The following is a 25,191-nucleotide window of genomic DNA, read 5'->3' as shown; positions in this document are numbered from 1 at the left end:
CTCAAGGCTTTGCTCACATTAGATTTAAGTGACACGTGTTAATTCTCACAGCAAACACCAATATTTGTGTCAAAAGTGTGAGCAAAGATCATTCGGTTCAGTGCAAAATCCATCTACCAGAATATGAGGTCTCGAAGTTAACCGAGATCTGGGTGAAGGTGCACTAGGCGCCATTGGTGCATTTCAAACTGCTCAACTTCTATGATTGCAATGTGAGACATTCACAACCGTTTTGAAGTACACAGCGGCCAGTATTTCTGCTGTCTGAACCTTGACTGGCACACTTTGTTGGTCATAAATTCCCTTCAAAGCATTCCCTGTGTACACATATTCCTTCCACTTGCCCCTCAAAACATCTTTTCTGTCAAAGACTGGGTGAAAAACAAGTCTGCTAAAGATTTTCACATCCTAACCTCACGGGTAAGCATGGAGCTGAGAAATTCCCCAGCAAATCACGAGTTAAAAAGGTTAGGTATAAAAATGTTATCCTAAAAGACAGTATATATTGACATAACCAGAGGTGAATTTCTGTGCACAGTTGTTTTTTGTAATTGTGAAGACATTCGTAGAAATGCTAGACACCTCACAGGAATATTTGCAAATGCATTTCTTAGAAGTAAAATTAACAGTATTAGTCAAAAATGTGGCACTTTGGAAGTTCACTCAATTTATATTAGTGGTCAAACATGCAGTTTTAAGAGCGCTAATTATTACACTCCAGCTCAGAAGGGGACGCTCGCATACCGCCAGTGCACAGAAACATCCAATCAGATTGCAGCAAACGATCTATCGCTCATGAATATTAAGTACGTTCAGTGACTGGACGTTCCAGGAAAAAGTAAAACAACGTTAGTAACGCACTAATTAATATTCATAAGTTGACTGCCGACAGTAGCGCGTCTCATGGAGGACAGCGAACTCATAATCCTACAAAAAGCACATGATGAGTTCAACAGTAAGAATTTTAAACGAGCAGAGGAATTATACACAAAGTTCATCGAGTCCTGCACCAATTCCAGGTATCAATGACTATAATTTTATGTGAATAAATTATTTAGGAAGACACTGCCAGTGTAAACATTAGCAGCATAGACTACATATAAACTGTGAAGTACAGACATAAAACACTATGATAGCTTGCCATTCACTAATAATCACATGTTTCATATATATATCTCTAGAAAATGTAATGCTCATGATTTGGCCATCGCCTATAATAATCGAGGGCAGGTGAAGTATCTCAGGGTGGATTTCTATGAAGCTATGGATGACTATACTTCGGCCATACAGATCAACAGCCAGTTTGAAGTGCCACTTTATAACAGAGGATTGATACGTTACAGATTAGGTAGGTACAAAGTTTAACCATAAGGCTGTAGATTAAGTATTTTCCTCATGCATCCCACCTTGCTTGTGAAAAACTCTTGTTTGAAGATAAACATGCTTAACAGCTTAAACTTCTTCTTCTTCTTCTTCTTCTTCTTCTTTTTCTGTCAATCTGTTGTGTTTCACTAAGGGGTACTTTATGATTTTAATGTGTTTTTCATCCCAAGGCTTTTTCAAGGAGGCTGAGAGTGACTTTCGGAGAGCCCTGGAGCTGAATCCTGATTTTAAAGATGCTAAAGAAAGTTTGAGTCAGACACTCCGGGACAGCGAAGAAAAGCTAAAGAGAGGCTACTAATGAGAGCAAATCATTGAATTTTACATAGCTCATCTGAACCAAGTTGATTGAACTGTTGAATCAACAAAAAGTTATATTGTCATGGACAATCCAATAGCATGTGATTGTGCCGTCATGAGTTTAAATAACATTCAAACATGTAATGTTTCTATTTGTATAGTGATATGATTTTATTTATTTTTTTTTGTCCTGAAAATGTGAGTGAATACTGTTCTGAATAAAATGCATGACAGTGTACATTTTACAATACTTTGAATAATTGTTGATTTATCAGTTCAGAAGTGGTGCAATAATTATGTATATATATTTTTAAATAAACATTCTTTGAAATGTGCATTTTGCCTTTGTTTATGCTTTTTGTAATCTTGTTAAAATACATTTTGTTGAATTTCACAAGACCTGACAAGAATATGCCTGGTGCATATTTAACTTCAAATAAAACAATCAAAAGTTATATTTTAGATTTTGTACTATTTTAGGTAGATTTAAATAGAATTTAGTTACAGTATGGGTTGTATTCTCAAATTAAAAACCACAAAGGAAAAACTACTCATTACTGCTATTATTCATACATTGCAGTTTCTAACTAAAATGGTCTAAATTTATTTCACCTTTCCAGTAACATATACTGTTACTAGAAATACATGGCTGGTTTCACAGATAAGGCTTAAGCCTAGTCTCTTAGGCTTAAGCCTAGTCTTAACTGAAAGCAACATCTTAAAATATGTCAGTGCCATTGTTTTGTCTCAAGATGCACACCAGTAATGGTTTTTTTTTTTGTTTTTTTTTCTCTCTAATACATGTTAATAAAGGCTTCTTAAATGTCCTAATTTATTGCAACGATCATTGGCTGGCTCAGCTTTCATTCAGAATTCCTCTCTCTAAATACTGCAGCATAATAGTTAACTCATGACACCTGAGTTTTAGTTGATGATTAGCATCACCTGTGCACAGTATTTGGTTTGTTTATACATTCCTTTTCAGAAATCTTTATGAGTATTGTTTTCAGCTCTTGATCTTGAAGGCTTTAAATTGTGGTGGTTTCTGTAGATCTTGACCACCTGAAAACAGAGGCCTGTTTTTTTTTTTTGAGCAATGATGTCATGGCTTATTGGGATTTGGTAAGTTATATTCTCTGTTGAGAATGCTTTGTTGCTTTGTTTTAGTGTTTTTTTTTTTTTTTTTTTCATATGTTTTATTCTCTTTCAGTACTTTATGGCTGTTGATGGTTGTGGTTTTGGCACAGAGGAATTTCAATGTTGTATCGCCACAGAAGAATTTCAATGTGGTTCCAGCACAGAATTTCAACCAAAGTATGTTTTGTATGTGTGTGTATATATGTGTGTGTGTGTGTGTGTGTGTAATTGTTTAGGTGTGGTGGGTCACAATTGCCACTGATGTCTACTTTCCCTCTGTTTCTCTCAAATTATGTGTTTTTCAGGAACTGGACTGAAAACCGATTGTCTGGGAAGTTATATGCGGCTAACTGTAGATAAATCTCTAGCTTTTGGAAGTCTGGTTGAATTTGATGCTATCAGTAAGTTGCCTGTTATATTGGAAATCAAGATGATTGTAATCTATATTCATGTCTTAACTTTGTACTTTTTCCTTTTCAGATGGCTCCCAAATTGAGCCTATAACGCCAAGCCTGGCTACTAAATGTGGCTTTAGTATAGACTCTGATCCCTGGGGAAACTACAGAGTCTTTGCATCTCTCCTTAACTGTTTTGCAGGGAATGAGGTAATTGGCTGTCTTTGGCCTTAAACAATTGCTGTATTCTGCTATCTTTCACTTCTTTCTGTTCTCCATTCAGGATGATCGTGTGTTTGATATTGACATGCGTGTCCGGGTGCGTGGTGTCAAAGCGGAGCAAGATGTCTTTCAGGTGGAGAAGACCTGTACCTATGACCAATGGGCCCCCCGTGAAATTCTTTGCGATCGGAATTATATGGAGGTAAATCTTTGGTTTGCTTATTCCACAAAACATCAAGCAATAGTGATTTTTAGATATTTGAACAATGGTTCCTCCTAGGTTTCCGTTAACCGATTGCCGGGGGAAATTACAGCCATGCGTAGGCAGCCCAAGCTGGCCCGAGATCAAACAATGTTTGATGACCAGTGGACTGATACGGTTTCTGAGGTACGGAGATTCAGTTCTTGTTTTGTGTTATCTTTGCAAATGTAGCTTGGTCACATTGCACTCCTCACCTTCCAGGCTATTACCTCCAGATACAACATCTGGCGGATGGTGTTTTTCACACCTAAACAAAAAGCCATGGTGTTGGAAGATGCCCTAAAGACAGGATATGGAGTAACAACAACCAAGTCTCGACTGGTGCTACGAAGTGGTTATGACATGCCTGAGACCTATGTAGAAAATGTGAGTGGAAACTCTAGTGCTACCTTCATTAGTTTGCTAAGAGCTAGAACTAAGGTTGTACCTGCTCTACAGGTGAATGGAGTGCCAATGAAGATAATCAGGGTGACTACCTACTTCAAGAGACAGTGGTCCGTAACCATGTTGGATACTGTTGCTGCATGTCCAACTGGTATGTGTATATTTTCAGGGTCCTTTGTTCCTTATCCTGGAGAGCCACTTTCTTTCCTGAAGTGTTACGTTCCAATTAAATACATCCAAGTCAACTAAACAAGGTCTTTGGGTTTACTTAAATTACAGCTAGGTATGTTGGAACAAAACTCTTCAGGTAAGTGGATCTCCAAGACCAGGATAGAGCAACCCTGATCTATTGCTTCACTTACAGGTGGACTTTCTTTTACGGATGAAATGATCACCTGGTACTTCCCCCAATTTAATCCACTAATGAGTTCTTCTAAGACAAGTATCCTTGGGATGTACATGGGAATCGATGGAAAGCAAATAAACTCTGCACAAATGACCGCTAGAGGATATATCTTGACAATAGAGGACTCCAATATTGTAATGAAGATTCCAATTGGTGGACCAGATGGCTACTACAAGGTTTGCTTTTTCTTGAATTTGACTGCTGTAAGTCTTGAGCTAAAGCTAATGGTTGTATCCTTTTGTAGAGTCATGCTGTGAATAACCAGTACCACATCAGATACAGCATCGAGGCAATGCTGGAGTTACTGTGGAGTGAGGGAGGCTTGGATGCTACTAGATACACAGTCCTCTTCCCCATCAAGACTCCTCTTATGCCTAGACCACCCCAATTTGTTGACTGTGAGTGTTGTGGGTTCTTTGATGTTCCAAGCAAGTGTAATTGGTGCCACTAGCAGCATCAAATAACATTGCAAAAAACTTCCAAAACAAGGTTCCCGCTGTCTTCCTGAACATGTATTCTTGCACCATTGGCTAAGCCAATATTTTAATGTTTGGCTTGGTTTACATGCGCTAATTGATAATCCATTTGGTGTTGCTAGTGTAGCAGAAGTGGGTTGTGTTGTGTTTGTGTGTGTGTGTGTGGGTTTTTTTTTTTTTTTTTTTTTTTTTTTTTTTTTTTTTTAAATATTATTGGCTGGCTTCTTGACATCCTTTCTCTTGTAGTCACTGATATAGACCAAAGGATGTTTGATGTGCTCTTGGGTCCTTTCCTTTACGATGTTGAGTTGGTAAACATCACCTTTTCCACTGGAGTACTTACTGTGGCAGAGGCCAATGTGAGGGGATTCAACATACAGGAACAGCGCTTTCAAAATGGCTCCAAGGCGTTTCGACTAAAAGTCCCCTTCTCTGATCCTTTTGTTGTGAAAACTGTGAGTGTCTAATAATTTAGCGAGGCTGTTTTGTTATTGCCGTTTCTGATCTGCTCTTTTTATTTTTTTTCATTTCAGCAAACTGATCTATTGGTTACGGTTTATAGTCTTCCCCTTATCTACGGTTTTATGATCCTCCCTAAATACACTCCGTTCTCCTACACTGCAAGTGTTGATGTAACTCTTCAAGATATCAGTAAGTGACAATTTGGGGATCAGAAGACATTTCTTACATACTGAAGGGACTGGTTGTTGTTGCTAATGAGTTGTTCCCCATCCAGTTCTCCCAACTGTGGGTGGGACCTGTGATAAGGAAAAGTTCTACATAACGATCTCGTATGGAAATATGGGCAAAAACTTTAATATTATGCTGGGTACGCGTGACCTGACTCCAGCCCGGAGAGCAGAGTATGGTGTAAAGGAGAACGCTACTCACATGAGCTTGGTGGTGCCTTTCCTAGCCTTTGACGTTGCGTTTGAGGTATGACTTTCCTTTGTTACTTTTTGTTTACTTTTTGCTGTGGGGTGGGTGGTTTTTTTTTTTTTTTTTTTTTTTTAAATGTTTCGCATTACTTTGCAGCTGATGTACCCATCATCCTTGAGAGCACGGCTTGATGTATTGCTATGGGAGCCCATCAACAAATGGTCCCTGAGTGACTTCTCCCTGGCTTGCAATTTCCCCATGACCATGACTGGTATGTTCTTTTGCATGGTGTTCTTGCAAGTTATAACCTTTTTAACGGGCACTTTCCATGGCATTTTGCATTGAGAATAACAATGGTTTTGGCATGACCTTTTCCAGAGTGTTTCAGCAATGGCTCCATGTCAGCCCTTGCAGTAAAGGTGGAATCCGTACCTCAGCTTGTCCCCCGTCAACTTACCCTGAGAGATCCCTCATGCAGACCCAAATTCAGCAATGACCGCTTTGCCTACTTCTCTTTTGAGGCAAACAGTTGTGGAACCACAAGAATGGTATGGAGGTGATGCCTTTAGTTGCTCTAGTATTAAACATGCACCCTCTTATGCTCCCGTCTCTCCCTCAGTTCTATGATGGCATCTTGATGTATCAGAATGAAATCACTTTGGGTAACGGGCTACCAGTTTACCAGCAGGGTAAAAAAGAACCCACCAGTCCTCCTGATCCAGAGTATCGGTGAGATGGACTATACACACCATTTTTGTCTATATATCATGCCTGCTAATTGTTGTCTTGAAATTGTAACATGTTCTTTCTCTCTCATTGTTAGAGTGACCATGTCCTGCTTTTACACTCTAAATGATACCCAGACAATTGCTTTTTTCACAAAGCCGCGGGAAAGTGAACCTTTGCCGGAGACTGGTTTTGGGGAGCTGCAAGTTGTGCTGAGACTTGCTAGGGGTAGGGTAAAGTGCTGTAACAACTTCAATGCCATCTGCTGAAAGACCCAGATATACTCTGTGAAGTCCAAAATGACACCTGTGCAGCAGGATACTTTTACCGAACATCCCAATGATACCCACACTAAGAGCAGTGTCGATCACTTTCAGCTAAAATTACTTTTAAAAGCAGTTTTCTCAAGTGTTCACATTTTCTCTGGCCCCAACTGACTGAACAAAAGTGAACTGGAGAATATTTCCGCAAAGGCCTTGGAGTACACCTACCCATTACGTAATTGCCACTGGCCAATGATGGTTCGAAGGTTCACTCCAGATGGTAAAAACCCTTCTGAAAAGTTTGCTTTGGCAAGTTGTTTCAAAGCCCCGAAACTAACTTTTGTTTTGGCCTGTTTTTTTTTTTTGTTTTGTTTTTTTTTCAAAATGTCACACCAGTTCTTGGATTTCACTTGCAGTATATCTGGGCCTTAAGGCCGCTACAATGGTGTAACAACTCTAAGCAAATTAACTCTAACTCTGTAGTAGCTAATGTTAAACTTTCAAGGTGCAACTAAAACTGCACATCCATCTTTAGCAGGGGTAGGCAGCTTGTCCTGGTGTGTTTTGAGCTTAACGGTGAGTGTCCACTGGTACAGAGCGGGTGGAGCAGAGCGAGCGTTTTCAATTCATTCCTATGGAAGTTGAGCTTCACGCTCGTGAGGTGCATTGTGGGATTGTGAAGCTCGACTTCCATAGGAATGAATTGAAAATGCTCACTCTGCTTTGCCTGCTCTGTGCCAGTGGATACTCACTGTTACTCTGCAGGAAAGTGAATGGCAAGGGCCAGAGTTGATCCCTGCTCTTGAGTGATCTGGTCATGGAAGGATGTTTTTGTTAATGCCAAATTTAAAACCAATTTTAGCCTGCTTGTTCATGAGATGACTAGGTCCTAAAAAATGTAAAACATTCTATCTTGCTTCTAAATCTAGTTGTCTGGGGGAAAAAATTAACAAATGGCGGGAAAACGTGCTCTTCATGGATCTTGTTGCTTTGTCTCCCTCTCCATCCAGATGACTCTTTTAATAACTTCTATGTAGTGGAGGATTACCCAGTTGTACAGTACTTAAGAAGTCCTCTGTTCTTTGAGGTGGTGTTGCTTCAGTCCACTGATCCTCAGATAGAGCTAGTCTTGGAGAACTGTTGGGCTACTCTGAAAGAAGGCCGGAACTCTACTCCAAGATGGGACTTGATTGTAGATGGGTAATTCTTTTTTTTTTTTTTTTTTTTTAAACCACTTTTAATTGACCCTTTGCTAAGCCTTTCCTATTAAATGTTACTGATCAGTCCTACATAAGCGACAGGTTGTGGCCATCCACATTCCACAAACCTTTATTTCTAAAGCGAGGGTTGCTGCTGCTTGTCAACTTTAAATGTTCCCTGGCGCAGTTGCAACGCATGCAGCTAAAGCAAATTTAACTTATACCTTACATGCAGTGTAAGCTGCATGAAAGCATTTAAGTGCATAAATGTAGGATTGCTGTGGAAGGACATGGCTTAGAAAAGGACCTTTTTAAAATTTGCTTTGTTTGCATCCATATATTTTTTTTTTTTTTTTTTTTTTTTTTTGACAGCTGTGTGAATCTGGCTGACCACTACCAGACCATTTTCCACCCTGTGACTCCCGGTGCAGTTCCGTACCCATCTCACATGAAACGCTTTGAAATCAAGATGTTTACTTTTGTGCAGAATGGTGTCATGTTCCAAGATCAGGTAATTATATCTTATCTAAGAAGTGATTGTGCATTTGGCTGTATCACTAATACTACTTCTCTCTCTAGATTTATGTGCACTGTGATGCTGTGCTCTGTGATGTCAATCAGAATGATGTTATCTGCAAGAGACAGTGTCCGTCTCCCATTCCTTTAAAAACTGGAAAGAAAGGTATGCTCCTGTTCTCTCTATATATATCTATATATCAAATATTTGGAGCTAGTATGCTAAATTGTCCATTTGGGTTGCAAAATCTATCCAATCTAACTGATCCCCCTCCCCGTGACAGTACGAAGAGCTGCTACTAATGCCCAGATCCAGAAAGCGCAGCTGTCAACAGGAAAAATACTGCTCTCTGCCTCTTAGTCAATTTGTTTTGCAGTCTTAATAAAGTCTCCTTCAAAAAGCCTTTTATCTTTGTGTTTCCTGCAGTTTGTCAATTTCAGCCTAATGTGTAATTGGGCCATTTCTATATGGCACTGACTGGTTAAACCAAGGGAGAATAACACCATTAGAGCTGTAGTACTAATATTGTTAACCTATAACTTGGTATTACATGGATGGTCACATTTGAGTTCAGTTTTCTCCATGGAGCAGATGCTCAGATCTGAGCAGCTTCACAACTACAGCATTAATGGCAGACAATAAGTAAATTGGAATAGGAATTTTGTTCACCTAGTTTCCAAGTCTTCTGCATTGTTACTTTAGATTTTGCACAATCATTTCACAGCGAAAGCTCTCTTCCTACTTTAGTCCACATGTGAGTGATAAACAAGGCTGTTTGAGATTTATTCCTATAGTAACAAAGTTTATCAATTTCATCTACATTGTACTCCCCTCCCTTTAATGTGTATTCAAGAAACTCTAATCAAATCTATTTTGAATCATGAATATTGTTGTATGATGTGGTGATGGCCAGTGGTTACCAAAAGTTGTAACTTGGGGGTCATTTACACAAGACAGTTTTCAACTTGACAGAACTTTTTGGCTGTTTATTTACACTACAATGGCATTTTAGGGGCCAGAAAGTGCAGACTTCTGAAAACTGGTTTCAAAGTGCAAGTTTTTGATAATACTGTTTTTATCATACTGTGAACTATTAAAAACATGAATTTGTGAACCATGATGGCATGTGTGTTGTGTTCAGTCAGTCCACCTTATTTTTCAAGTAAGGTGTTTTCTGTAAATGTGCAAGATTTCTGATTTATTTGCTGCTATAAGGAAATTATGAGAAGAATATCAAAGTGCAGTAAACTGTAAAACTGCCTGCTCTACAAATCAGCGTGTTTATAATTAAGACAATACATTAAAATAATATGGTAAGAAATACCAGTTTGCAATATCAAGCAGCATAAGTACAAAAACAGCTAAAAATAACTGGAATCTAGGTAAAATGACACTGGAAGCCAGATACATTGGCTGCATCCAAAAACAGAAAAACATTGCCTTCGGAGGATGCATTCCAAGGTAGGAAGACATCAAGGCATGTTTGAATCAAGTTAGCTTCACTTCCTGTCTCATGAGATGCCTTCATCTGATTGATTTTTGAAGGCTGCGTAGATGTATCATATGCTGCCTTTGATATCCCACAATCCTGTGCTTTCCATTCTGTGACAGTTGAGCTAAAAAAAATATAGCATCTGAAAGTTGCAGTTGGTGTCAGTTTGTGTTTAAATGTATGTTTTTGACCATTGTTTTCCACTTTTGATGTCCTTTCTAGCGAGAAATTACTATTGTAGTACTTCAATATTTGCTTAGATATCACCAAAGCTCATGCTATTTTTCTGTAAATCATTAAACTGTTACACTGCCTCATAAGTCTGTCCTTCATGTGCAAACGCTGCCTGCAAAGTCATTGCCTGATAGGCAGCTGACTTGTTGCCTCGCTGACCTAAGTTTTTGGATGCAACCATTAAATTTACAAATGGCAGCACCCGCTCTTACCTGAAAAATAAGGTGGATAAGAGTGTATAGTGTTTCTTTACAAAGTGACATTGCAAACTACTGGCCTGGCATGCATAATACAGCATTTTTAGTACTTTTTGTGGATCTATGATTTTTTTTTCAGCTGCTTGTAATTTTGTGCACTTCCTGTTGTTTTTTTTTTTTTGCAAAAGGGAATCACTTAAAAACAAATTTAAAAGTGGGACTTTTAAAGAGGTTTCAAATGTTCATTTAAAAGGTAAAGCTCCTTATCTTGTATGTGTGTTAGGAGTGGAGACCTTCACACTTCTGCACTTATCTTTGCTGAAGTGTGGTCTGGGTGCCAGACTCATGACAGTGACACTTCTACTTCCTATTCCACCTAATGTACCTTCCATTTTTGGGTGGCATATACATCTTTGTTTATTGTATAAAATGATCTTGCTTACCATTTCAAATCAGTTTTGAAACGTTCTGATATTACAAAAATAGCAGAAAAGGCTGGGATCAAAAGTAGTGATTGATATTTTGTGTGGATGACTCTGGCCATCAAATTTCAAATGCTCAAAAGAAATCCCTTCACAAATTTGATGTATGTTTGTTGATTGTCTCATATTTCTTAAATGTAACAACACTGATTAGAACAAAAAAGCTTGACTGTGGGGTGAAGGGACATTATGAGGGAATAAAAGCTTAGGAAGCAGAGCAAAAACAAAAGGAAGTCATTAGTCAGAGCTGAATAAAACACTTGGGCACATGGAGCCTCCCTTTCAGACACACCTCTGATAACATCTGTCTGTAAGCACCGCTTGCTAGTGTATTGATATTTATGATCTATTTTCTTCTTTCCCCTTTAAATGTGTTTTTGGGCAGCCACTGGTTATAAAAATGTATTGAGAGAGAGATATCACAGGCGAAATACTTGTTCCCAAACCTGTGTCAGTATGAAGTGAGCATGCATGTTGTGTGACTTTTGTCATGCTGGGCGATTTATATTATAAATAAGTTCCTTACGCTACATTTTAGAGTGTAAACAAGTGTTAGACTTTGGCAGGGTCAGGAAATATTGTACAAGGTCACCGAACAGCAAATCCTCAGGCCGGATCCTTCATGGAATCTGAGTCGTATACTTTTATGATGCCTTTCTTTTGACATTTTTTGTTGATTGTACATTTATCGGCATGCTACATTTTTATACTGTTGTGCAGTGGTTAGGGTTATAATATAGTATAATATAAATTTAATGTGCTTTAATCCACTTGTGTTTTGAATAATGTCAAAGGTTTTGATGAAAACCTTCAAAACGAGGTTGGATTTTATAAGTATGGTTGCACTTGCGTTGTCTCAAGGATCGTTTAACGATTAAAATGCGACACAAGTAATTACATTTATTTTATGGAGGCAAAATAAACAGCAATAATTACTGGGTTTGCATTATTGCATTTTATATAAAGACCTACTTAGGTTAATCAATACAAAATTGTGTTATCTTTGAAGGATATCATTTATTAAACAGACAACTGCTAACTTTTTTAAATTGTTAATTTAGATGAGTTTTTTTCTACATTAAAAAAAAAAAGTAAGAGAGAAGGAAAAACTCTAGACAAATGTCTAGACAAATGATGCCAACAAATTTGTGACATTAAGTGCAAAATGTCCCTCGCTAATCCCTCTGTCTATGGAGGTATTTTGGAGGTGAGAAAGCTTTGTCTATCAAAGATGGCAGCTGATGTGTTAATGGCTGATCATTAGCTGCTGCAGTTGGCTGCTTCAAAAGACACAGACTTATGTTTGATGTTTCCAGATGGTGATATTTTTGAATAGGTGAGTTAATCATTGTGGCCCTGGATCTGATCAAAGTTAAAAATGTTCATCTAGTGGAGGCATTTAAAACAAGACAAAAGAGGATTAAACATTAGCATTATTGCAAAAGTACTCTAAATGTGTTTTCTTTAGTTTAGTTTATTGTCATTTCAGCCCCACACAAGTATTCACTGGAGCAAGATGTCATTTCACCAGGTCTGCAGTGCAAATTACAGATGAGACAAAGAATACAGACTGTTTGGACCCTTAATGTGTTGTCTGTGTCAAGAAAACCTGTCTGAATCATTGTCAGACTGCATGAACAGTTTTTACATTAACTCTACAGGCCACTGGGACAAATTTTATCAATATGATACAAGCTTGTTCCATGCCATTCAAAACAACCAATGAAAAAAAAATTAGAATAAAGTTTTAAAATACTTTTTCTTTTACTTTTTTTTTTTGTCACAGGGGTTGTTCTTTGCTAAAACAGATTTTAACTGTGACAGCTACTTTAAAACTTGTAAGTTTATGTTTCTTACCATTCCCTTGCCATTTATTTTTGTGCTTTTTATATTTTGTTTTGCTCTTTTACCCTTGTCCCAGACCCAGACTTTTAATTTTAAAATATGAATTAAATTATAAAAAAAAACTCTAATATAAAATATATATCACAAAGTAAAATTAAAGTTTTTTTTGTCAACATAAAACTGATTTTTATCATTTTAAATGATTCCCCCTCCAAATCAGTAGTATAAATTTCTCTAGGCTACAACCATTTTTGTTGGAAACAGTGATATTTAAATAAATACATTTAAAAACAGAATTCTCCTATGATGCATGTCTACAAAAAGTATATTCTAAAAATCTACAGGGTCCAATGAAAGACCCATATAAACATCTAAAGCATTTCTACAAGATATTGTATAAAATGCTGAGCAGTCTGCAGGAAGTGCAAGGCTGCAAACTGAAGAGCTGATCAGGAAAACATCTCAACCCAACAATACACGTACATGTTTTTTCAAGTCATGTGTATTCGGGTGGAGATCCCATTAAACTCACACACGAACCTTTTACAGATGCAAATGGCCCACGAATGTCAAAAATTCACACCTGCGTCCTGCCGCCCCTCAGCTTCACTTTGATCAGCTCTGAGGGAAGGCTGGCTTACTGGGTATATAATGCCATTCGAAGGGAAGTCAAATTATTGCAAACTGAACACGAGTAGGACTAGGTTACAATGGCAGTCGTGCATGGAAACCTTGGGAATGGACACTTAAAGCAATTCCAGCTGTTTCCAACCGCAGATTTGGAAAGGAGGACTAACATGCACACAACAGGTGGGTGTTTACTCAGGGATATTTCTTAAAAAGCATTTGAGAGTGATCGAGTAATCAATTCGTCTAATTTAAATCATTTTCATCCGTGTTTCTGTTCAGATTACGCAGCTCAAGACAAGATGAAGTTCCTCAATGGCGCCTCCAGGGCGGACAGCGCGAGCTTGTTTACGCACCGCAGAAAACGTACCAACTTCACGCAGCAGCAGATTGACGTCCTAGAGAAAGTTTACTTGGACACCAAATACCCCGATATTTATTTAAGAGAGAGACTTGAGGCACTGACCGGTTTGCCAGAGTCGAGAATTCAGGTGAGATTTCTGTTTGCAATCTTCCTCAGGAAAAGACCTGCTTAAAGGATTATTTCACTTTCAAATGAAAATTAGCCCAAGCTTTACTCACCCTCAAGCCATCCAGGTGTATATGACTTTCTTCTTTCTGATGAACACAATCTGAGATATTTTAATAAATATCCTGATGCATTCGAGCTTTATAATGGGAGTGAGCGAGTATGAGCTGAAGAAAGTGCTTCCATCCACATCCATACATCATAAACATATTCCACACGGCTCCGGGGGGTTAATAAAGGCCTTCTGAAGCGAAGCAATGCGTTTGTGTAAAAAATAAGCTTTTTAAGAGTTTTACACTTTCTTCGTACGTTGAATACAGAAAGCAGTCTGGCGGAAGCTAGATATTTTACTTCATAACTTGTTAAATATGGATATATTTTTTTTACAAAAAAGGTGACGTTTGACACAGATCTGAGAATTTGTAAAATCTAAAGTAAAAAAAACAAACATCATCCATGAATGTAATATGCTATGTATTTAAGTTTATCTAGATGAAAAATTTAATTAAAATGTAAACCGTAAAACAAAACATTATTTTGTATGCAATTAAAATATAGTAGTCAACATTTGAAGTGGATCGAAACCTTTCAAAAAAGTTGTCCTAAAACCTTCTTTTTAGGACAACTTAGTTCTTGGGACAACTTTGATGAACTTTTTTGATCCACTTCAAATGTTGACTACCTTATATAACAGCTTGCTCCAACATTTATGAAAAATACCCTTGTCCTGAGAACAGTTCAATCATTCAGTTTTAGTAAAAGTGTGACAACAAGCCCCGTTTTCCTCTACATTTGTCTGAATTTATGCCAGTGTAGTTTTGTTTCTGTTTACTTGTTTGCCCTATTACTAAAAATGTTGTAGATAACGCTTGAATGGCATCAGGTTCCTAAACAACTGTGTTCATTTTCTATTCAGGTGTGGTTCCAGAACCGAAGGGCAAAGTCACGGCGGCAAGTGGGAGTTCCTGTTCCCAACAAGACCGGTGGAAATATCCTGACCACCAACAATCTCCTTATGAACCAGTTTATGACACATCAGAACCACACCGGCCTGGAGACACAAAGAACACCAAAGTTTGTTGCAATGGACAACTTCAGTCAACAGATGATCAACTCTTCAGAAGAGAAGATCTGCACCATGAAAGGTGACATATATGACCCGACCACGATTCCATGCATGTTCAGCAGAACCGAGGAGAACCAAATCAAAGCAGATCATCTGAGCGTTGTGGTGCCACGCAATTACGCACAGCAGTATCCGAAGGGACATGGGCAGTTCACGGCCGCAAGCCATGCTAAGTCTACAATGAAGCAATTTTTGGTGGAGTACGACAACTTCCCACCAAACAAAACCATTGGGCCGGAGATGAAGGTGGTTATTCCACCTCTTCCATCACAGAATAACTTCATGATGTCTTCATCATCCCCCAAACATGTTGCCTGTTCTGTCCAAAACATGCCAGTCAAGGTCCAGCCAGGAAGTTTTGGAACCTTTTCTCCTATCAGAGCAAGTGAAGCTGTGGAGTTCTCAGATTCAGACTCGGACTGGGAAAGAGAAGCCATTTTTAATGGGTTTATTTAGCTTTTTAAATTTTAACACTCACAGACTTTATCTGAAGCTTTGAAGAACATTTAAGGTTTGAAAATCAGATATTTATTGTATATTTCAGATATTATTGTATATTATGTATGTGATTATCAAACAATTGGGGGTAAAAGGGAGACATTCTACATTCATAATAAAAATCTCTATAAACCACCAAAATACAGACTCTGAGCCTTTATGAAGATAATAGAAATCAATTTATTTACAAATGTTTTGTTTTCATGCATACACTTACAGGTTAAAAAACCCCACAAAACTACCGCATTTAAAAACACACCAGTGGGGCATTTGGGTGATTATTTCTTCTTCTAAGGACAAGACAAACTGTTTCATTCCACACAGCTGTCTATTATAGGACTTGTATAAACAGATTGGTTGCTTTGCAAAAATACCTAAATCTGGCAAGTCAAAAATGTCCACATTACCCTATATATGATCAATTTATTGATATATTTTGAGTGAACTGTACAGTTATCTACAATGTACATATTTAAAACATACAGAACAGTTTAAAACAGACAGAACAGTACCTCTTCTCTCAGGACACTCAAAGTTAAGCACTTCGAGAGAGAGACAGAGGAAATAAAATTATGCAAAACGATTTCAATCAAACAAACAAACTGCACCAATAAGTAGTGTCACTCAGCATACACCCTAGTTGGAAACCAGCAATAATAATAAAAATAAAGGGAAACTTAAATATAAAATTGAGTGCGAGTAACATCTCAAATTATGTCAAACATTTACGTCTACAAAACAAAACTTCACACTCCGTTTTTTTTGCTAGCTAGTCGAACATCATCCAAGACACTCTGGTGCCTTCGGGCATGGAATTTGAACACTACTTTTGCAGGTACAGTTACTGAACACACATTCTGACCTTTCATAACGTCAAACAGAACGAACACAAAAGAACAAAGTGGTGAGCTGAAGAGGTGAGTCGCTGTCTGTATTTGAGATTAGATTCTCAGGGGGCGTGCAAGTTTATTTCAGTCACGTTCTGTTGGTGTTGTTGGCAGAGAAAGCATGGAGGTTACCTAGCTGGCTCAGACCACTTTGTATGTGTGCTACATGGATCTCCACATTATCCTGAAAACAACTGCAGAAGACAGATTATTGTAGATGACAATGTTTTAAAAGCAAAGCACATGAATGTTTTGAGTTCTTTTTAGATGGGAACTGAACTGTGTGACTGGGAAATGGGAACAACAACAATGATGTAATATAAAAACTTAAAGGGTTAGTTCACCCAAAAATGAAAATTCTGTCATTAATTACTCACCCTCATGTCGTTCCACACCCATAAGACCTTTGTTTATCTTCAGAACACAAATTAAGATATTTTTCATAAAATCCGTTGGCTCAGTGAGGTCTGCATCGCCAGCAAGACAATTAACACTTTCAATGCCCAGAAAGCTACTGAAGACGTATTTAAAACAGTTCACGTGACTACAGTGGTTCAACCTTAATGTTATGAAGTGATGAGAATACTTTTTGTGCACCAAAACAACAAATAACGACTTTATTCAACAATATCTAGTGATGGGCGATTTCAAAACACTGCTTCGTGAAGCTTCGAAGCTTAACGAATCATTTGTTTCGGAGCATGTATCAAACTGCCAAAGTGGTGAACCATTGAAATTTCGAAACACTTATGATGTAACGAAGCCTCGTTTACTGAAATCACTTGAGCTTGGCAGTTTGATACACTCCGAACTACTGATTAAAAACAAATGATTCATTAAACTTCATGAAGCAGTGTTTTGAAATCGTCCATCACTAGATATTGTTGAATAAAGTCGTTATTTTATTTTTTTGGCGCACAAAAAGTATTCTTGTCGCTTCATAACATTAAGGTTGAACCACTGTAGTCACATGAACTGTTTTAAATATGTCTTTAGTAGCTTTCTGGGCATCTTCACTGAGCCATCGGATTTTATCAAAAATATCTTAATTTGTGTTCCGAAGATGAACGAAATTCTTACGGGTGCAGAACAACATGAGGGTAAGTAATTAATGACAGAGTTTACATTTTTTGGTGAACTAACCCTTTAACCCTCTGGTATTGTTTATTTGGGAGTCACACTTGTGTTGTTTGTGGTAAAAAGTGACCAAACACCTGAAATGTAACTTTTTTTATTTTCAGTAAAATCAGTGTAAAAACTTTTGTTCAATAATATAGAATATATCACATGAATTTGTTCCTAACCTCATTCTTATTTTATTGAATTTGGAGTATTCTAAATGAGTGGCCGCATGCACAAGGTTAGTCATTTGCATAAAACATGCCAAACCATGTCCGTATAAGGGCTTTCCGTGCACGCTTTCCTTACAGGCTTATGTCACTTTTGTCAGAAATGCCGCTGTTTATAGACGCGCTCTTGCCTGATCCTCAAGCAAAGCCAAACATGCCATTTTCACCAGTTCTCACAATAAACAACTGTGATACAGACCCAGATTACAGACCTCTCATGAGCCAGCTGTACATAAGCGTATATTAGCGTTATTCAGAGAAACCTCACAGCTGAACATAATCACTGTATATGATACATTTTTTTAAAGATTAAATTGTATTATTTACTCATTTTATTATATAATTTTATTTATTTATTATATAATTATATGGATTAGATAATACAATTAATGTAACATACTTAAATAAAATTAAAGTTGTGTTAGAATGAAATTCCATATTTATATAACTTCTTAACATGATTATAAGGCTGTACAGAGCAAGTGCTTTTTTTGCGTATGAGTGCTTTCAGTTGTTCCTATATTTTGTCGTAAATTTAGAATGATTTTTACTACGAAATTTTTGGTGAATCATGATTTGCTCTTAAAATTGTTCCTATGCGCAAATTCACGCACATTCGCATGCTTAGTTAATGACACCCAATGCCTTTAAAATCCAATTTTTGAAGGCAGATTAGTGACATCTGGTGGTCATAAAAAAAGAAAAACATCTGTAATGCCATGGTGTAACCACTAGATTACTATATAGTTATATATAAAAAGACTTTGGATATATATTTAGACATTCTCAAACACTACTTTTTTTGTCAATGTTTAGATTTTTTTTTTTTTTTTTTTTTTTTTAAATGTTGATTTGAAGTGTCAGTTTTTGCATTAATATTTACTAGTCAAACCTGGACACAGAGAAAGACATTACAGCCACACCAGGGTTAGTGTCACTCCTTCATTGCTGTGCATTTTTCTGCATTGTGGCCGATTTATAGATTGTACACACACACAAAAAACATTTTTACGACCATTTAGTTTTTTCAAAACAAAGTCACATAGCGACTGCCATAGTCACAGAGTCACAGTCACAGAGTTTCGTACCATTCTGATGATTTTCTTTTTTTCTTTTAATTAACAACACCAGAGGGTTAAACGCATGCATGAAAAACAAAGCAAAACTAGTATTACCTGAGGTTGGAGTCATCTATTGAACTCTTTATGTCATTAAGAGAGTCTGTGAGTGATTTGAATTCAAACGAGTTCAAGTCTCCCCCTTCGGCCAAACACTGCATTAAATAAGGAGAGAAATATGATCAGGATCAAAAGTGAAGTACATATGCATGTAAAAGTGCTTGACAGAGCAGAACAAACAACTTAGTTAAACTAGTATTATTAAGCTGAAGCATGGCAATCCTGGCTCACAAGTTCTTGGTCTGTGCTCTATGTAAATGCTTTTTAGTGATAAGGAGGAGCAAAAATGATTTTCTCCTCAAAAAATAAAAAAATGTTGTTGTAAACGACATGCAAGGGTGAACAGTATAGTCTGGTACCCTAATCTGCAGGAGGAGTGCCGTGAGACGAGAGACAAGCTGAGTGAGGCCGGGGCTCTGGACGCGCTGTTCTCCATCAGGCAACGCGTTACTCAGACGCACAACGTCCTGTGACTCTTCTTCACAGCGCCGTCGCAGCTCACTGGGCTGATCTGCAGGCTGCATGCCCTGATCTGGGGCCAGCTGAACAGAGATGGCATTTGAATGCATGTTTTATGTCCAAAATATTACAAAGAAAACCAGAACTGAACATCTGGAAGTGAGTAAGTGTGGTGGGTGGAAAAAAACAAACAAACAAACATACGTACCTCATAGCAAAACTGCTGTACTTCATGGAGGACTTTGTTGAGGTCTTTATTAAGCTGTTCCAGGTCCAGCACTGTTGTGGCATATCTCTTCTGCAAGTCCAACCCAATCGGCATGGAATAGGACTTCTGCAGCGGAAGAATGGAAAAAGTTACTTGGCGTACAATCTGTGCACAAAAACAACTCCATATCAGCTCTTTTACTGTCAAGCACTTTAAAATCTTACCAGTTTCTCAGCTTCTGTGTTCATCTCCTTCAAATGCTTTATATGTTCCTTTTTAATCATGAGGATTTTGGACAGGCGTGTCTAGCAGGAGAAAAAAAAAGATTAAATTCTGTGTAAAATGAATGCCAAGTAAATAGATAACATTAGTGATTGCAATTCTCACCACTTGCACAAGAAACTTGACAGGAAATCCACCCAGTGTCTCTCCATCAGTTCCTGTCAGTTTACTTCTCCAGGGAGACTGACTAAACAGCGGGTCGTTATCCTGGGAAGAAAGCAAAGAGAACTACAATTATTTTTCCTAAACTTTTTGTTGGAATAATTATTGAACATCTGTTATTTGTGTCAGTGGTTCTCAACTGGCTTTGCTTAAGGACACAGGTTTTATATTGAATCAAGTGGGTACTCTGCATAGCACCAAAATTGTTTGTCATAAAAGCAAACAAAAAATATCCTTAAAAAAATCAAACACTGAAATGAATGAATGGCCCAACACTATGCAAAATTATTCATATGACATAGAATTGGCTTAAAGATTGAATGTTTGGATTCTAAATGACTCCAGAATTGTTTAATGTATTTGGCACTCAATTATTCACCACAGAAAACACCTTGTGGTCAGAACAAACTGCACATTGTTGCATTTAATTATTGGCATTTAGCATTGTTTTATCCCTGCAGACATGCAACCCTAGGAGAACAGACTTTTTTTGGGTCATGACATCACTGACTCAAGGAACTCATCTTTGAAAGTCTCATTTTACCATTAAAATGGACTGGGTTGAGCCTGGATAGGATCCACGGGGTGGGGTCAGAAAGTTCTGGAAACGAGGTGGCCGCTGTTTCTGAGCAAAAGCAGATATGGGCATCGTCTCATGAGGTTCATTACTCTGGAAAGAAAGCATTGGAGCGTGTTAGCCATTAAAATCAAATAGTAAGATTGGATTACACAATTTTTTTTTTTTTTTTTTGATGAGAGTTTTTTTTCTTACAAGCACTTCGTAGTCAGGAACAGTGTGTGTGCCGAGCCCATTTCTGTCAAAGGTCACGCGATATGTTGCTGCACTAGTATCCACTGCATCAATCTGACCAGTAAACAGGCCATCATGGACACCCCTAAGACGAGCTAGTGTTTAAAGAAAAAAGGAAAAGGAAAAATTTATCTGTATTCAAAACATTTCATTTTGCAAAAAGGCATATCTATGATTTTCTTTGGTTCTAGAAGACATTAATTTGCCTAAACAGTAAGCAAAGAAATTATGGTTCTAGAGTGCAAAACTTGGAAAACTAAATGACCACCTGATCAGGTACTGATTCTTTCTTAACTCACATTCTTAAGTCTATTTCGAAATGTTCTTTTCACATCTGCTGATCGTATAAGATTATGGCAGATATCAAAAGCGTATAATCAGATCCTCACCTGTAACTTTAGTGCCGATAACCAAGGGCAAAGGAATCTCATCTGGCAAGTCTTTGCATAAAGACATATCTGTGATTTTCCTCTGCTGCAAGAGACGCATCTTCTGCCTCTTTTGTTTCAGAGCCATTCGTTCTTCAGCGAAGAATGCTGAGGAACATCTGAAAAACATAATATATTAACACACAAGTCCAAGCATTTGAAAGCAAGACATTTGCGTTCCAATGCAGCTTTTATGTGCAAGTACAGATGCAGGGCTTGACATTAACTTTTTTGCTCACCATCCACAGTGGCTAGTGGTTTTCCAAAGTTACTAGCCACTCAGCATTTTCACTGGCCACAATTTTGATATCAATACCATGGGGAAATAGTGACATATAGATGTAGGTATATTAGGCTGCTGTCACTTTAAGAGCTGATGCACGGATCCATTATGCTGTTACACATGCATTTTCTTTCTCAACTGTTTATGTTAACTTAAAACATAACTGACTGTGTTTACGTGAACACTCGCCAAAACCGGCATTTTGACATTATTTTGTGTGTATTTGACTGTTTAAGCACAATAAGCAGTGAAAATGAACTCAGTTTAGTACTGAGAGGCTTTATGTGCGTACACTTTGGGTGTGAGCACAAAATCTACGGGAATGAGTACAATTATGCACAACACGCAATCCCATGCCGAAATTCAAGCCCTGTAATATCAAATATATTCATCCAGAGCAAATGAAACGAGTGAGTGAGGGGAGGCGGGTTTGTATGTCAATTCCCTGTGGGAGAGATGAGAGAGCGAGTATTGTATATCTATTCTGTGGGAAATGAACATTGGAAGTGTTTCAGATATTTCAGTATCAATATATATATATATAAAAATAATAATCGATATTTTTGACACTACTAAATTGCATTTAATTTATTTCAGATGCCTTTTTAAAAGACTGCAATTGAAAAATGTATATATTATATATAAAATTCAACCCACCAAAGTGGCTAGTAGGAGTGACTGGTGGGTGTTAATGTCAAGCCCTGTCTAGATGTATACATATTATAATTGTAAATCATTAGTCATGTAAGTTATAGGCATTTATTGTGATTACTGTATAAGGTTAAAAAAATGAGGAGCCAGTTAACCTTCGAGGTTTCCCCATTAGTCTTCTGATTGTTCCCCATTCAACTCTGGTCAACTTTCTGGTCTTTAGATTGGGAAAAGACTCCTTCAAACACAGGCAGAAATCATTGTCTCCTTCAAATAAAGGCCTAAAAAAAAAACATGAAAAAGCTGACATTTGGAAAGACAATTTAAAATATTAGTGGTCAATCAATATGCTAATATAATGCTGATACAGACACAATACAACTTAATGTTAGCAAATTGCATGTATGTAATTTTACGTAATTTATCTAGAATTTTTTTTTTTTTATTATTATAAATTGACATGCACTACTGTTAATCAACCAAGCGGACTATTAAAGCAAGTCTATTACTTTTTCAATAATCAAAATGATTACAAATTTAAGAATGTGAGTATTATCAGCACAAGAACCGCACACAGTGACTGGAAATATAAAGTATGCAGAACATACCTGTCAATATTTGAATAGAACCATTCATATATGCACCATTTGTGCGCTTTGGGCAGTTTGAGCAAGTTTCTTAGTCTCAGTCCAATTTTCTGTGAAGCCCTTTTGTCTGGTGTTGTGACGTTTGCAAGTTTCTGCAAAGGCAAACATTCAAAATGAACATGTAATTTCACAGATCTTCATGTCAAGAGATCTATTGATCCTTCTGATTAAAAATACATCCTGGATGTTTCTCTCTCACCTGAGGCACAGTGGTGACCCTCTGACTCCTTCTGGGAGATCTGGAGGCGAGAGGCCGCTCCTCATCCTCACATGACAGTCGACTCCTCTTTGAGCTCCTTGTTGGCTGAAGGAGATAATAAATACTAAGATGCAAAACTGCTGCCACTGAAAGCAAACCTGGAAATACAGCAACGAGTATGAAACTTACCGTTTCCACAGAAACGTAACTGCTCCGTCCCCTGGTGGTCTGTGATTTTGGTAAATTGTTCTTCTCATTTAGAGTATTAGACAAACTTCCTTCTGTAGAAGAACAAAACAACAGTGCCAACAATTACTCAGCTGTGGAGGGGATGTAAAGAGGCATTTTGTGATGATGTGCATTGCAATGTATTTATGTCAGAAACAAAAGACTGACGTACCTCTTAAACTTACAAGAGCTTTAGCTGAAGAGCCTGAAGATAAAAGAGCACAAAGAGTTCAATATATTTCTACATATATAATTTTCAAAAGCAACATACGATTAAGAGTTTGAAATAAGTCACCCAGGATGAAGTCCTAGATCATATTTCAGTTACGGTTTTATTTATCTTACACCTCAAAGCTAACAAAGTTGAAAAAAAGAAGCCCAAATCATTAACAAAATTGCAATCATGTATCAATAATGCTCTGGATAATTTTTTTAAATCTCTCTCTCTTTCTATACAGTGATTCTGTACATATTGATCTAGAGCAGTGATAAATGACACAGCTTGTGGTTTATGGTTGGATCAACCTGGTTGATTAAAATAATAATAATAAAATAATTATTATTTTAGATCACCAACCATGGTGATCCAACCAGAAACCACAGATAATATGTTTGTAACCATAAGATGCTTGTAGTACTGACTACATTACAATGTGTCATTTATCACTGCTCTAGCTCAATATGCAATCACTTTATATTGCAAATATTAACAGTAAAAATGATCAATTAATGGCAATGATAACACTTGAAGAGCACAGCTGAGGAATTACATTATTATCTACCCTAATGCAATAAAAACAAAGCATGTATATATGACAGTGGAACAAAAACATCCACTGAGAACTATTTTGATGAATCATATAAAATCCAAACATCACTACTGCATCATACAGAGAGCGTATTTTAACATAGGAAGAATGCTGTGAACATACGTAAAGTGTTTGTTTATCATATGGAGAGTGTTTTACAACACAAACAGACTGACACTGACAAAAACAACAAAACCCAGCAGCTGTCATCGAGTTACGACCCAATAAATGTCTATAAAGTTCAACCCTGCACGTATTGTAACCACCACGCTACTACTATCAGCCATAAGGCTAGTTTTGATTATAAATAAATGATTATAACGGTATTTAAAGGCGAAAATCTCTTCAGGTATGATATTTATTTATAGTAGTAGCCTCTGAAAGCTAACTGTTAGCTCGTTAGCCTCAGCGCTAATAACTTTGCGTCTATTTTAACACCACTCATAACATGGAAAAACACTTTAAATATATGGCGAGTAAAATGAGTTATAAAGCGCTTTTAAACTGGACACATGCTCGGCAGGAGAGTAATGAAGGTTTAGCGAGGAGTTCGTTTTTTTACTCACTCTCGTCTAACAGCTGCTCGAGCTCCGCCATCTTGAATTAGCCGCGCCGGTTTTTCAAAGGCCGAGTGCCGCGATGCATTGTGGGACAGAGAGGGCAGTTCAAACAAACACTCCACTGTCTGCGCTCACAAACTATTAAAACATTTTAGATTTCAGATGCATGGTATAGAAAATGAGAATCTTTAGATACATTAGGACTGATCAGGCAAGTGTTTTTATTTTTAGACAGTTTCTTATTTTCATAAACAGGTTTGAAAAGGTTTAGCTTCGGAATCTGATCCCCATAGGACTAGGCATTAGGAGAATTTGCCATAGTTCAGCGGTTCTCAACCAGGGGACCGGGACACATTAGAGGACCTCAAGATGACATAAATGATTTAAGTTATATATATATATATATATATATATATATATTTAAATATATAAATCTATATATATATATATATTTTGATAATATATATATATATA

General features: G+C 37.3%; 4 protein-coding genes across 4 annotated transcripts; 3 read left to right on the top strand and 1 right to left on the bottom strand.

Moving 5' to 3' along the window:
* The first annotated feature begins 849 nt into the window (after window positions 1–849).
* ttc32 (tetratricopeptide repeat domain 32) lies at window positions 850–2,015 on the top strand. The gene is made up of 3 exons (XM_051876263.1): window positions 850–1,019; window positions 1,182–1,348; window positions 1,554–2,015. The coding sequence occupies exons 1-3, from the start codon at window positions 904–906 to the stop codon at window positions 1,679–1,681; spliced, it is 411 nt and encodes a 136-aa protein (XP_051732223.1). The 5' UTR covers window positions 850–903; the 3' UTR covers window positions 1,682–2,015.
* Window positions 2,016–2,634: 619 nt separating this feature from the next.
* On the top strand, window positions 2,635–8,954 carry zpax1 (zona pellucida protein AX 1). The gene is made up of 21 exons (XM_051876262.1): window positions 2,635–2,802; window positions 2,891–2,994; window positions 3,123–3,218; window positions 3,298–3,422; window positions 3,496–3,636; window positions 3,715–3,822; window positions 3,898–4,062; window positions 4,135–4,231; window positions 4,445–4,662; window positions 4,731–4,884; window positions 5,209–5,417; window positions 5,496–5,613; window positions 5,699–5,898; window positions 5,998–6,112; window positions 6,220–6,389; window positions 6,461–6,570; window positions 6,665–6,795; window positions 7,841–8,030; window positions 8,402–8,540; window positions 8,609–8,711; window positions 8,830–8,954. Exons 1-21 carry the CDS (start codon window positions 2,777–2,779, stop codon window positions 8,904–8,906), a joined length of 2,796 nt encoding a protein of 931 aa, XP_051732222.1. The 5' UTR covers window positions 2,635–2,776; the 3' UTR covers window positions 8,907–8,954.
* Window positions 8,955–13,278: 4,324 nt separating this feature from the next.
* mixl1 (Mix paired-like homeobox) lies at window positions 13,279–16,246 on the top strand. Its single transcript, XM_051875926.1, has 3 exons — window positions 13,279–13,606; window positions 13,706–13,914; window positions 14,869–16,246. The coding sequence occupies exons 1-3, from the start codon at window positions 13,507–13,509 to the stop codon at window positions 15,532–15,534; spliced, it is 975 nt and encodes a 324-aa protein (XP_051731886.1). The 5' UTR covers window positions 13,279–13,506; the 3' UTR covers window positions 15,535–16,246.
* lin9 (lin-9 DREAM MuvB core complex component) lies at window positions 15,974–24,851 on the bottom strand. Its single transcript, XM_051875925.1, has 15 exons — window positions 24,724–24,851; window positions 23,521–23,553; window positions 23,310–23,401; window positions 23,121–23,225; window positions 22,883–23,013; window positions 22,430–22,555; window positions 21,302–21,459; window positions 20,874–21,007; window positions 20,646–20,771; window positions 20,045–20,146; window positions 19,882–19,962; window positions 19,658–19,783; window positions 19,350–19,532; window positions 18,988–19,085; window positions 15,974–16,657 (listed from the first exon to the last, which is right to left on the bottom strand). The coding sequence occupies exons 1-15, from the start codon at window positions 24,752–24,754 to the stop codon at window positions 16,552–16,554; spliced, it is 1,632 nt and encodes a 543-aa protein (XP_051731885.1). The 5' UTR covers window positions 24,755–24,851; the 3' UTR covers window positions 15,974–16,551.
* Between the last annotated feature and the right edge of the window lie 340 nt (window positions 24,852–25,191).

Source organism: Ctenopharyngodon idella, chromosome 20 (assembly GCF_019924925.1).
Source record: "Ctenopharyngodon idella isolate HZGC_01 chromosome 20, HZGC01, whole genome shotgun sequence".
Taxonomy (NCBI): Eukaryota; Metazoa; Chordata; class Actinopteri; order Cypriniformes; family Xenocyprididae; genus Ctenopharyngodon; species Ctenopharyngodon idella.
Note: the sequence above shows the minus strand (reverse complement) of the source record. Positions and strands in the feature narration are given on the sequence as shown.

Coding starts and splice junctions, on each gene's coding strand:
- zpax1 (XM_051876262.1), top strand. CDS start 2,777: ATGATGTCATGGCTTATTGGGATTTG. Junction 6,113..6,219: donor TTTCCCCATGACCATGACTG/GTATGTTCTTTT, acceptor GACCTTTTCCAG/AGTGTTTCAGCAATGGCTCC. Junction 8,712..8,829: donor TTTAAAAACTGGAAAGAAAG/GTATGCTCCTGT, acceptor TCCCCGTGACAG/TACGAAGAGCTGCTACTAAT.
- mixl1 (XM_051875926.1), top strand. CDS start 13,507: ATGGCAGTCGTGCATGGAAACCTTGGGAATGGACACTTAAAGCAATTC. Junction 13,607..13,705: donor GACTAACATGCACACAACAG/GTGGGTGTTTAC, acceptor GTTTCTGTTCAG/ATTACGCAGCTCAAGACAAG. Junction 13,915..14,868: donor TGCCAGAGTCGAGAATTCAG/GTGAGATTTCTG, acceptor TTTTCTATTCAG/GTGTGGTTCCAGAACCGAAG.
- lin9 (XM_051875925.1), bottom strand. CDS start 24,754: ATGGCGGAGCTCGAGCAGCTGTTAGACGAGA. Junction 23,402..23,520: donor AGCTCTTGTAAGTTTAAGAG/GTACGTCAGTCT, acceptor GTTCTTCTACAG/AAGGAAGTTTGTCTAATACT. Junction 16,658..18,987: donor ATAGATGACTCCAACCTCAG/GTAATACTAGTT, acceptor TGTCTTCTGCAG/TTGTTTTCAGGATAATGTGG.
- ttc32 (XM_051876263.1), top strand. CDS start 904: ATGGAGGACAGCGAACTCATAATCCTACAAAAAGCACATGATGAGTTC. Junction 1,020..1,181: donor GAGTCCTGCACCAATTCCAG/GTATCAATGACT, acceptor ATATATCTCTAG/AAAATGTAATGCTCATGATT. Junction 1,349..1,553: donor ATTGATACGTTACAGATTAG/GTAGGTACAAAG, acceptor TTTCATCCCAAG/GCTTTTTCAAGGAGGCTGAG.